This window comes from Convolutriloba macropyga, chromosome 15 (assembly GCF_964194025.1).
Source record: "Convolutriloba macropyga chromosome 15, txConMacr16.3, whole genome shotgun sequence".
NCBI lineage: Eukaryota > Metazoa > Xenacoelomorpha > Acoela > Convolutidae > Convolutriloba > Convolutriloba macropyga.
Window position 1 is genome coordinate 2,661,915 of NC_134482.1, and position 13,579 is coordinate 2,675,493.

At 34.4% G+C, this 13,579-nt stretch overlaps 1 protein-coding gene across 3 annotated transcripts in view; it reads left to right on the forward strand.

Moving 5' to 3' along the window:
* The window catches only part of LOC142354679 (uncharacterized), a 158,625-nt gene extending 145,961 nt beyond the window's left edge, over positions 1-12,664 (forward strand). For all 3 annotated transcript variants that reach the window (XM_075407038.1, XM_075407037.1, XM_075407039.1), the window contains 7 exons: positions 137-310; positions 2,796-2,968; positions 3,568-3,766; positions 6,332-6,475; positions 10,012-10,251; positions 11,250-11,336; positions 11,908-12,664. In XM_075407038.1, the coding sequence (XP_075263153.1) occupies positions 137-310; positions 2,796-2,968; positions 3,568-3,766; positions 6,332-6,475; positions 10,012-10,251; positions 11,250-11,336; positions 11,908-12,018 (1,128 nt within the window). In that variant the 3' untranslated portion in view covers positions 12,019-12,664. The remainder of the gene's footprint in view (positions 1-136; positions 311-2,795; positions 2,969-3,567; positions 3,767-6,331; positions 6,476-10,011; positions 10,252-11,249; positions 11,337-11,907) is intronic.
* The last annotated feature ends 915 nt before the right edge of the window (positions 12,665-13,579 follow it).

A 13,579-nucleotide genomic window follows, 5' to 3' on the forward strand; every position in this document is an offset into this window, starting at 1 on the left:
CTGTGGATTGTACCGCTGACTTGAATTCCTTGAATTGATAAGAGTACTCAGGACTTTGCATCCTGACAGTTGACTATCTCATTATAATTTCCCATTTTTCTCAAACAACGACTTGGAACAAATGTGTCTGTTTCAGGACGAGTTGTCCCTGCTCGAGAACAAGTTGGAGGAGAGCAACAACAAAGTGTCTTCTGGGAATGAGAAACAGAGACACATGTTGAACGAGTTGTCTGCTAGGGAGGAGGAGCTCAACGTGTTGAGAGGGGAGCTAGCATCCATCGAGGAAAAACTCCGACTCAAGTCAGACGAGGTACGAATTCCTTCTCTCGTGAACAAATTTTTTTTATTTACTGTTGTCTGTGAACAAACTAATGCTTGTCTTTGGACCTATTAAGGCTGTTTGCATAGCCTTATAATAAGAAGTTTGATTTTCCGTTACAATTTATATATAACATGCTAAACAGTGAAAATTTTTTATTATAATTGGTTATAATCTACATGGAAAAAAGTATGCGCAATTTCGATGCAACGTAAGTAGTTTTAACTCAAATAGGTAAATATTGTGTCACAAAGATGCAAGAAGAGTGTGAAGTATCTTGCTAGAGATGTTTGATGAATTCGACTCAAAATTTTTGATCATATTAAAAAGAACAATTTGGCTCTCTTGAATCGAGTGTAACGGCTGCTCTCCTATTAAAGTCAAGGAAAACTTTACACCGCCCAGTTCGTTTCAGCGGTTTCAAATCTGTCCGGATGTCGTGTTTTTGCAGTTAACTTTTGTGAACTGTATTATCCGCTATACTGTAGCTTACCGTTGCATTGCTTGTTGCTCTATTACTCCTGATAACTAACTGCTCAGCTTTGCTGTACAAAAAACTTGTTTCTCTCAGAATAAAAAAATAATTCAAATTGAAACAATCAAATTTTGTTGAGTTTTGTTAATAACTCAATTTATAAATCGAATTTAGAAATTCCCTTTCCTACAAATTGTAGCCCTATAACTTGGCTATAACTAAGCAAAGTTTATCTCTCAGAATAAAAAAATAATTCAAATTGAAACAATCAAATTTTGTTGTGTTTTGTTAATAACTCGATTTATAAATCGAATTTAGAAATTCCCTTTCCTACAAATTGTAGCCCTATAACTTGGCTATAACTAAGCAAAGTTTCAACCTGCTACAGTTAGCAGTTGTAAAACAGGGTTTCTAACCAGTTGCAAATCTGATAAAACTAACAATATTTTTCTAACTTCAAAGTTAGCAAGTCTCTCTATTGGTTTCAATAACAACAATTTTGAACTAAAGTAGGCTTCGTTAAAGCCAGTAAGAGAAATTGACTTTATGCTTTGCACAAAGTTTCTCTCACTTAGGAACTTCGTTCCTCAGAAAGAAAGTTTCGAGAATATTAATAATAATTCTCTTTTCACAAGTCAAAATTAAGTACAATCACTAATATGATCTACAACAACAAGACACGATAACGAATAATTTACCGCTCAAGAAAATGTGCTTCAATACGCACTGTATGTCAGTTTAAAAACCCAAAATTAACGAGTTTCAACTGATTTTTGGTAGTTTTTCAAGCCCTATTTATACTGTCGTATATGTCAGTATTGCATCTCTGATTCGTTGTAGATCACTATGTCGTAAGATTCTCTGAATACACTGAGTTTGGGGTTCGGGATACCTTATACGGTGCCCCGCACTCTCTGAATTGGTAGAAAAATCGCGAAGTTCACTGAATGTGGCTTACCATGTTGGGTATCTCTTGCTCCATTTGAGCTTAATTTGCGTGATTCTGAACACTTGAATAGGTGGCAATAATAGTGTAATTCGAGTTTCAGTCTCAGTTTAACTTCATTTATGATGATAACGTACTAATAATAGTTGCTGAATATAAATGTTGAACAAAATGAACAAATCCAAATAGCTTTGATAGAATGTAGCATTAAATTTCGCTTGTAATGCTATTCTAGCTTTAATGCTTGAAATGGCCTTGAAGCGCTATTCAGTTTGATTGTTGAGTTAGTAAGCTCCACCGCCACATTGAGTAAATGTTGTTAGATCGGATAATGAAAAAGTCTTCAGATACTAACAAGCTCAGAAGACATTCTTGCAATCGTGGCAATGTTTATTTGTCATTAAAACACGCACTTGAAAATTTTAAAATGTACCGAAAATTTGAAGTGCCAGAATTTTTATATACATAGCCAGAAGTTGACCTGCAAGCAAACGTTCGGCATTTTCACACATATGTGCAGCAAGTTTTAAGTATAAGTTACATGACTCTGCTTGAAGGCACTGAGAAGTGATGTCGTTTTTCGAGAAGCACGTACGGGCTCGAGATGTTAAGCCAGAATTTCAAAGTGACTTCTGCAGAGTCAATAATTTTGATAAAAACACGTAACTTTCGAGTTTAAAAATGCCGAACGTTCATGGAAGTCAACTTCTGGCTAAGTATATTGGAACTTTTGGCACTGCTGACTTTCATTATTTTAAAACCTAATCATGTGTGTTTTAAGCAAGGTTATATGACTCTATATAAAGTACTTCAAAATTTCCACCTATTATCTTGAACCATATTAAGTCAGACTTCCCGATAAACCTCAGAAGTTCTCAGTGACTTTAAGCAGATTCATACAAATTATTCCGCAATTTATAGAGCACAATTGTAAGGCATCTGTTTTGAGAAGAAACCTGACTGAACAGTATGTTTGCATATTTAAAGGTGGGAACGTCTTCGTAATGTATGACAAATTTGTGAATTGACATAACTGTTCATTTGTGTGTGTGCAGAGTAACCGGCTGGGCTGTGAGGTGCAGTCGTTGGAGGCCAAACTGGAGGCATCACGTGACGAGATAGGAGCCATGAGGATGTCACTGGACGAGGCAAGGAGCAACAGTGACAGACTGCACCGGGAGAGTGAACTAGTTGTGGCCAACGTGAACAAATGGGTCCAAGAACAGAAGTCAGTAATCTTACATAATAAATCGCTTCACCTTTCTCTAAAGCGACAGTCTCAGTTGTGCTTCGTATCAGTAGAAAATTGCAGTTTTCAATTACAGGATGATGAAATGAAGATTATGCATGATCTGTACTCAAGCAGCTTTCTCTTTAACGCTATCACGGACCGGCTAAATTGTTGAGTTTTCGAAAATCGGAGGAGCCTTTCAGTCTTCATGATTTCTGGCTTAGAAATGGAGGCTATAGAACCTAGCATCGAAAAGTACGATTCAGAAAGATATAATTATCATCATAATGAGGGCTTTTCACAATCACCTCATGTTCTCATCATATGTTTATTATAATGGGAATATGCTCCATCATATTCGTGAACTAATTGATTGGAAGTAACTGATCTCAATACTAAAATATAGCTCTCCTAGTTAGGTCATCGGCTCATGTAAAGACCATTCTCGGCCAGAAAACAAAATCGCTCAACTATACTCAACTTCAGTTCGACAGTATCGACTTCGGCGGTAGCTAAAATGACCGTCCTTTAGTTTGCCTTGCAATATACGTTTGCTACAGACCATACAGTATTCATCTATAATAACTTGATTCTAGGCAAGCAAATGAGAAGTTGGCGAGTAAGATCAGGGAGCAGAGTAGGGCGATAGTGGCACTGACAGCTGAGAAGGAACACCTGGGAGAACAGGGAGAGAGGTACCAGAGGAATTACGAGGGAGCAGCTGCTGAGTTGGAGGACAAGAAACTGGAACTGGCAAAATTCAAGGAACTGCAGAGCCACTCTACTCAACAACAGGTACGATGGTATTAAACGTGTCCAAATCAGACATGCGTAAGAATAGGTTCTAATTTATAACTTTGATCTAACTTTCGTTTTCACCAATAAGTTTAGTTAATCAATCCTTACATTTATCATCTACCTGCGGATGGTGTCGGGAAAAAATACCGAATTCCAAAATACCCAATGTGTCAAAATGATTCGATATCGTTCATAAAAGCTACAAAAGATAAAATCTTTAAAAGTCAATAACAAAGTCAAAATAGCATCAAATAGAACCTAAACTAAACAAATTAGTCTCAACTTGACTAGAGAAAAAAAGGTGTGATCAGTCTTTAATGAGACTCGACAAAAAGTAGATAAAAAAGAGCAAAAACAGCAAATTACAGCAAAATACCTTTATATTTAATTAGTTTTATGTTCATTCATACCTTCATATGAAGACATTGAGACCTTTCAATATCCAAAGTATCTTATAATTCCAAGTATCTTGTAATTCTTATATTCTAAAAAAAACAACAAATACAGACAAAAATCAACAGTTTAAGCAAATTTTGCTAGAAAACAGCGTTGAAGCCGTTAAAACCATAATCTTTTGCGTAGAAGATAAGATATAACACCAATAATATGGTTTTTGACCTCTGAATAATAAGACTAGGTGACAAGCAGACCAAAAAGAGCAAAAGGTCAAAGTTTAAAAATTCACATTTTTCGAAAATAAATATTTTCGAAATTATAGAAACGTTAGCTGTCAACTGAAATCATTAAACAGGATCATTTATTTTTCCAAAAAAGAAATTTAAATCTATTTTTCAGAATGTGTCATACGTCTCCTGAAAACGACAATTACAGACAAAATTCGGAAATTATAATTTTCTCGAACAACCCATTAAAACAATAGAAAAACACTAAAAATATCAAATATTTTCAACTGCGCTTTTCTTGAGCTATAACTCTGTGAAAAGCGAATTGTAATCATTGATATTTTGTAACCAAAATACAAAGAAGAACAAGAAGATAAAGAATACGTATTCGAAGATAAAGAATACGTCTAAATCTTTTAAAAACAATTGATTTCAGAGTTATGGAAAATTTTAGCTATCAACTGAAATCGATAATTGATTTTTTTGGTTCTTCCATAGGAAGCCGCTAAGAACTGCAATTATCTTAAATTTTTCATGCAATTGCAAATCAAAATTATTTGTGAAAACCCAGCATCAAAGTCGAAAAACCATTACTAAAACCACAATAAGTAATATCTTTTAATCCCTTGAAAAGACGATTCGGGTTGTTTTCTCTTGCTGACTTTAAACTACCAGATGACCAAAAAATAGAAAAGCTCAAGAATTCTTTGTTTATTTTGAAAACGATTCCTTTAAAAATCGAAACGACCGTAAGCATTTGACTTGAAAAATAGATAGGCTTCCTTAACTCCTTAGAAGCCAATTGTTCCGAATGTTTTGGATATGACTAATTTGAAAAAAAAGAAATATCAAAAATAGTTTATGCATTTTGGATAATTTTTGAGTTAAATTAGCAAAAAATACCGCGAGAATTTCAAGATCAATCTCATAGGAAGCGGAAGGGAAACTAGCCCTTTTTGGAGTTTGGAAAAATTTTTTCAGCAGCATTTAGATTTGTAAAATAGATAGGTTTCCTTAACTCCTTAGAAGCCAATTGGATCTGCCATTAGTAAGAATCGTTTCAAATTGTTCTGATCCGTAATAATTTTAAATAAAGGCAAAAAATGCGAAATCGAATTTTTTTGGACTATAGAAACATTGATTAGACCAAAACTATCCTGGCTATTGCTGCTCGTCTACAAGCACCACGTAATTGTTCCGAATGTTTTGGATATGACTAATTAGAAAAAAAAGTGAAATATCAAAAATTGTTTATGCATTTTGGATAATTATTGAGTTAAATTAGCAAAAAATACCGCGACAGTTTATTTCAAGAACAATCTCATAGGAAGCGGAAGGGAAACTTGCCCTTTGTGGAGTTTGGAAAAATTGTTTCGGCAGCATTTAGATTTGTAAAAAGGGAGCACAAATAAAACTATCCCAGTCTCTTGTGTCCGCAGATTTTTGGTGCGGGATTTCGGCATATTTAAACAAAGTGGACTAAAGAAACTTATTTCGTGTCAATTTTGATGAAAAAAGTCTGAATTTTGAAAAAAAATTGTTTGCGAAAAAAATGAATCAAACAGTTCAACAACACTTTTGTATTTTTAGAGGTAAAACCAACACTACTGTCGTTAATCTTTATTCTTTTTTATTCTGCTCTGGACGGGCTTTCAATTGATACCACTCACAACCCTCTACGATGGATATATCGATCGGCCGAAAATAACTGAACAAAAAACCCATTTGTGTTTATACTTCCTCCCCCCACTAAAGTGTGTCCGAAAAAAATATTTGCTGATTGATTCTTGTGACCGAAAAACACTAAATGTGATACGCGAACATGAAGAGTGAGTAATTTTGTGTCACATGATCATACTATCTTACTTGATCAGATACCATGCATGGCTTGGCATGATTGATAAGAGATTTATAGATTATTTTAAACCCAATTTTGAAGGTGATGCTTGAGCAAATGAAAGCTCGTCTTGAAGACCACGAGACAGAACAAGCTGAGGAGTTACAAGAGAAGACAGGAATTATCGAGGACTTACATGCGAGGCTGAAGAGCAACGTCACTACCATACAACAGCTCAATCAACAGGTACTAAATCAACCCACATCCACTCACTCTAAAGTGATACACGCGTAGTTAATAATAATAATAAATAGTTCTCGACTAGGATGGACATTTGTTTGCAACACATATGGTACAAATCATGCAACATAATATGAAATCTACTCGACAGGTGTTCAATAAGTCCAAGAGGTCCTAGTCAAGTGACTACCAGTACCATTGCTATGATCAGTTGAGTTTTTGGTCTCTATATTAAGATAGTAGCTACTTGAATTCTGAGTACCTGTAACTTTTATTGAGGTTTCTATTAGCAATAACAAACTCACTAGGCGTTGAAAACTGACATTTTGGTCTATTTTGTTGTTTTTCGCTTATGGACAAAAGTGCCATGCTGATAATTGGAAGACATGATATAAGTTTGCTACAAACCTAATACAAACATTTTTTGGACAAAATCTATTTTCTGAAGGCAATTTGGAAAAATGTTCTTTGATAAAAACCAACAAATTCTAACTGGGTTTGTTGTGACTGGCTAAACTTTTAACAAACTTGAAAGACTACAAGAGTCTTGTTCCCATCTGCCTTGCAATATGCATGCTCTTTTTCGAAACCATCAATATCGACTTGGTCAGCTGGCTGACTGCAATGCTGGTTCCCTCAGCATGTTCCGTAAATTTTAAGTAAAATAAGGAGGCTCGTTAATGTGCGTTTGCGCATGATGTTCCGACCCGCGCTCATCTACATTTTTTACTTAACGGTCAACCAATTGAAGAGAGAATCAGAAATAGATCTTTGAATTTTAAAAAAATGTTACACAAACTACTAAATAAGTTAATTAATACCATGCCTAATTAAAGCGCTTACGAGGCCATTAATAATACTACGAGAGGAAACAAAACAAACAAAAAAATTAGGAAAAACAATTTTGTCCAGCAAAAATTCAACATCTAAACTTAAAAGCACATGGTAACAACGCCGAAATATAATCAGATAAAACCTTAACTACACATTTTTTTATTACTACAAAGCAGATCAGACTTCATTTTAACCAGACTAAGTAACAAATTGACAAAAAAAACAATTAAAGAGGCCAAATTCGAAAATCAAACAAATTTTTTTAAACCAAATATTTTGAAACTTCTTAAAAACCATTAGCTTTTAACGAAAAAATTTCGTGATACATTTGCTAAAAAGCCAGAAACCAACCAATAGGACCTGTCTTTGGTTATAATAAGCCACAAAAATTGACTAAAGATGAAGAAAAACTGAAAAAGTTACAAACAATTTGAGAAAACGCAAATTTTTGAAGCTATTAAAATCTTTCGCTGTTACCTAAATTTTGTTTTTTTTTTATCTCAATTGTTATCGGAACTAATTCAAGTGAAATTATATGTAAAGATTAAATGTGTTCACTTGGGCTTGTTTTGAAAATCATTGGTATCTGTTATTACGCAAATGTGCTTAAAGAAGAGAAAGAGAACAGAAATATTGACCAATAAAAACTTTTTTTATTAAAACGCATATCTTCCCACAAAAAACATCAGTTACGACGTTAGTTTAACAGACATGGTAGTATTCGAATTAAGAGGAAGTGGATGGGCCTCTCGATGATGAGAAATAGATACACGTTGACATATTATAACAACAAAAACTGAAAAATTAAAAAAAAAGGTTGAAAAGAAATAATACCATAAAATTTTAGGCTATTTGCTATAAGCTCTCTGAATTGACTAATTTCTTTTTTTGAAACGTCATGTAGAAGCTTAAGAGACCTGAGATTTTTACGACTACATAAAGAATATAAAACAGGCAAAAACAGCTAATTGAAAAAAAAATTGAGAGAGAAATGTGTCGAAGCCGTTAGAAATGAACTATTCAGTAAAAACTTTTACAATTTCATATAATTTTTCAAAAACAATAGACTTCTTTTGTTAACATTATGACTTGAAAACAACCAACAAATATAAACAATTAATGTAAAACAACGAAATTTTTTAGAAAAGCCGTAATAACAAAGCCATAAAATTCAATAGCTTTGAACGGAAATCAAAAAATAATAATTTATAGTAAATTATGCATCGATGGGAATACAATAGTTTTTTTCGTTCCTATATCATCAATAAATCATCCGCATAAGTTGTATGACCATGAAAACGACAACAAATACATGCAAAAACCAAAAAAAATCAGTAGAAGAGTGCAAGAATACAGTTTCGAAGCCATTAGAACCATACGTTTTTCCCTGAAAAATTTATCTATGATCTTTTGAACGTCTTCTCTGAGCTAATTGGAACTGTCAATAATAGGTTAATGTGATAAGTTTTCAAGAGGAAACAAAATTATGCAAAGAAAATCTAAAATTTAAAAAAAACCTTTGAAAAGTCTTAACATCGAATTCATGAAGACCATAGTTAGAAGATAGGATCGCTCAACAGACTATTCTGGTTGCTGTTGAGAAGAATTGGTCAATAGTAAGACTGACTTACAATCCACAGAAACAAGTTTCACATCTGCTAATTTTCTAAATAAAAATTTTTTGAAAAATTACTTTTAGAAGTCTTTACAGCCATTAGCTGTGCACTCAATTTACTACTTAAAAGCACTTACTGCTCTTTAGGAAGCCTGTTGCACTTTTAGTCAACGAGTCTATGCCATAGAACTACAAATTTGTACTAAAATCTTGAAAAGAAAATCAAATTTTAGGTAAAAAATACGCGATAAAAATGAGCGATTCCTGGAAAACGATCTATTTGTTCATTGGGCATCATTTGACTGTAAATGAGCTCTGTCATCAACAGAACCTTGATTTGAAAAGTGACCAGTCTCTAAGTGACTTGAAAGCGAATATGAAGTGGTTTTTTGAAATAACAGCTGTCAAATAGAAATCGAATTTTTTTTGACAGTAAACTTCCCTATGAGACGAAAACTAGCCTTTTTATGGCCTTTCGTCTTTTAGAAACACAAAATTGTGTCATTTGTTTTTTGAATTAATATTTTTGAATTAATAATTTTTGAATTAATATTTTAATAGAAAAAAATCTTAATTTGAAGAAAAATTACGCTAAAAGTGAACAAAGTCATGCCCAACATCACGTGTTCACACAAAACTTTAAACCTCGATAACTTCTCAAAAAAAACGAAATTCAAAAAATCTTTTTAATGCCGAACTCTACGCTGGACGAGCTTTTTAGTGATACCATTCACATTTCTCTACGATGAATATATCGATCGGCCAAGATTGTCTGAACGAAAAAAAAAACCATTTGAGTATACGAGGAACTATATACTCAAATGGTTTTTTTTGTTCAGAAGAACAAGTGGGGTCGGAACAATAAGTTAAATTCAAACAATGGCCTATGCTACAGGGTTTCAACAATATTTGCTCATTTAGTAAGATCGCAGATTTTTTTCACTGTATCAATTTGGTCTCGAGAATTAAGAATTAGGTTTGTGAAATTGAGTCTTTTAGCAGTTGTGTTTTTCTTTCTGTTACGATTTTTGCTTCCCTTGAGCATTCAAAAAATTGCCCATTCTATATACTCTTATTTTTAATTGCGTTTCAGCTGAACAATTTGAACAAAGAAAACCTTCGACTGAAGAGTGGGTTGGACAAGGAGCTGTCTGATAAGACCATGTTACAATACCAACTGGAGACAAAGAGCACAGCCATCAGTGACCTCAGAGGTCAACTGGACTCACTCAAACTCAAACACATGTACCCCTCTTCAGAGTCACAAGCCAACACCACCCAGAGGTCATCCTCCAAACATCATCATCACCACCCCAAGTCACAACTCGAAAAGGTATTGCATATGTTGGAGGGTTTCGTCCTAATGTTATTGCTCAGAAAATATTGTGAAAATCAGAGATGTAAATTTCACTAATATCGCCAAAAATTAACATTAACATTTTCATCCATATCATCCAGAAGAAAAACAACAACATTAAAAATGTTTTCAATAATTTAAGAGTTGTTGACGAAAAGCAGCGAGTAAGCGATTGTGCAAAATGAATAGTATTTTCAGTGTTTTAAACATTTATAGGCGTTCATACATAGTCTATAGGAAAATAAAAAAATATGTTGTCTAAAAATATCAGAAAATCAACAATGCAAGCATTCATCAGAACTGCGTATATCCGAAGCTGCATAAATAATATATTGAATATTGGAAAGTCAATGATGCTGTTTGTTCATCAGAACAATTAATAGTAATCTCAGATATTTGATTCAGTTTTGCACTAATTTGTTTCTGTTTTTGATTAGCATGGCTTGTTTACGAGTAGTAATAGCTTGAGTGGGTCAGTGAATAATTGTCACTCACACTTCTACTCAAACTTGCAACAAGCTAGCTCCTCATTTGAGCTCTATAAGGTGAGTATTTGATAGATAATATTATAGCCATCAATCCTATAATCGCAACCCGTGATTTGATACCCAAAATTCATCGCGAAGTTGGCGGAATACATCATAACTCATTTAGGCAGGAATTAGATTATATTCCTCATTTTCGAAAGAGCACCCCGTAGAGAAAAAAAGTACGAGGTATTAATAGAGAAATAGTTCATGACCTGATTATTTACTGCTACAAGTTAGTTTTTTGCAACTATTTGATTATTGTGAACTGACATGCAATGAAAGTTTTGAAGTATTAGAAGTTTTGATTCTTTTTAGAATCATCAATTGAGTGTCCAAGCAATATGTCTGAATATTAACCAATGCAATCGGGTCTTCAGTTCATTAGTTTATGAGCCAACATACATTTGTGAGTGAGGATTGGTTACACCTCCGTGCCTGTTTTAGAGTACGATCAACAGGGAGCTAGAGAAGGCGGGTGTGTGTGACCAGAGTGACCTGGACAAGAGCTACTGGATCTCAAGAGTAGGAGAGGTCAGTCACTTTTCTACTCTAATACCCCTCAATCCATTCGTTCATTTATAATTATGGTCTAAATAAAATTAATTAACCATATTTAAAAAATTAAAGTGATGTCAGGTAAGAATAGAAAATATTGAGTATTATCTGAGCAGATGACTTCCGGAGTTCTCTGGGTCATAGTCTTGTTAGATCTGGCTGAATCTTGGATTAATTTGTCGGCCAGGGCTTACGCTCGTTATCAGAATCAACAATATCAATGATAATGAGCTGGGTTTATTGAGCTAAAATAATATTACGGTTTTGATTTACAAACTTCGTGATCTTCTGTATGGGAGAACGTCTGTTTAGTTTGCGTTGAAGTCCGCTTCTGAACAGATGTTCTCACACCAATATGACTTTTGATTAGACCACGTCCATTCTTTTGGCCAGACCTTCATGAGCGCTTACTTTTTCGCAGACAGTATATAATCGATAGCAGCTGTGTGCTCAAAGTTGCTCTAGTCTGATCAGAGCTCGCTTCTGTCTGCGACCTCAACCGGTGTGCTGATAATCAGTAACAGGTGAATTGTTGTTGTTGTTTTAGTTGTCAGTACAGTTGCAACAGTCAACAGAATACTGGAAGAATAAAGTTAGAGATGTACAAATGCAGGCGGAACAGGACAAATACAGGTCACTCCAACAACAACAGCGATAGATTGATGAATAACATCCTCGCGGCTCTCTACGTTCAGCTACCACTCAAACGATGGCTACCAATAGTAATAATCAACTACAATGCTACTTGATAACTGTCAATCTTACCATTTTTAAACATTCTACTCAGTCTTCTTAAATACATTCCTTTCCTCAGAAACTGATCAGATCAAATCAACAGCTTCCTTAGATTACAAAATCAGCAACAACGTCACTCGTGACCTAAATACCACCCCGCTTTGTGTACTAGATTTCTAATTTTTCGCTGTTTCTTTGAGTTGGAAAGTTGCCACTAAATGCTCTTTAAGTATTTCGGCCTTTAATTCAAAATAGTCACACAAAACACCCTCCCCGTTTTCACCACTGTTCGTCATCAAAATGCCTAAAAATGATTGAACGAAAATAAAAAGTTGAAAAAAAAACAGATGAGTTACCCGTTTTCAGAGATTATATATTTCAATTATGATAGAGTGAAATTAATAAATAAACAAGCAAACATGAACTACTTCAATTTGTAAATAGATGATTTGTAAATTGTACACTATGTTGCTATGCCACTGCTGCTACTGTTGTTTTCTCATTGATAAATATCCAAGTATTGTAATTGTACAATTGCCTATTTTGTAAAGTTAACGTTTCTTTTCACACACTGTTTTCTAAAACGAGCACAAACCGAATATATGAACCGGGAGACAAATTAACAAAGTTTTTTCTTCGTAACCAAGAATTGGACCTTTTTCTTGGTTCACACATGCAAAGAATCTCGGCTATGGTCGTTTTGATGACTCAGGATTCGTTCGTTTCTTAAACTACATAAACTTTTATTTTCTAGCGGCTGTTTACTTCTAAATCGCTACATCTACTTATTTAAGCGGGTTTAATTTTTCACTCTGTGTCAAATTTTAGAGATGACTTGTCTGGAATCAGTTGGTAGTTTTATCCTGCTTTCCAGCAAAAGGATTCCAAAAGGAAAATAATTAAATTCTACCGAATTGAGAGCAAACCCTGTACTACCGTTCACATATAGAGTTCTGAACTAAAGTTCTATCGACGGCCTCGAGAAGGCAACTACAGTTATAATCATAGTAAAAAATATCAGGCAGGCTCGGTAATGTGCGTCCGCACGTAATGTTCCAACCCGGCTCAACTACGTTTTTGAGTTATTATGTTTTCAGAGATGTCCTGGTTACATAGATCACAATTTATAATCCTCCAGCAAATAGTAGCTACCGAATTGAATGTAGTCAACTTTCTGAAACAAATGACTCTCTGATTGGGATAGTAGACCAAAATGAGGCAAAAAAGCGAACTGTCTGATTGTACATGGGGCATTACTTTCTGCAACAACAATATGGATAATCTGACCAGCAGTGACCTCAGTGAGAAACTGTTAATCTAGAAGTTTAGTCAGTTAAAAGTATTATCACTCCTAAAAACCAGTTCATCAATCGATATCTTTCTTCGCAATAACTTGAGCATGTTCTCCGCGTTTTCGGAGGAAGAAAGTGTCTCTGATCACAAACTCATACTGGCGGAAATTTCGATCCCGTTTTACAAGAAGG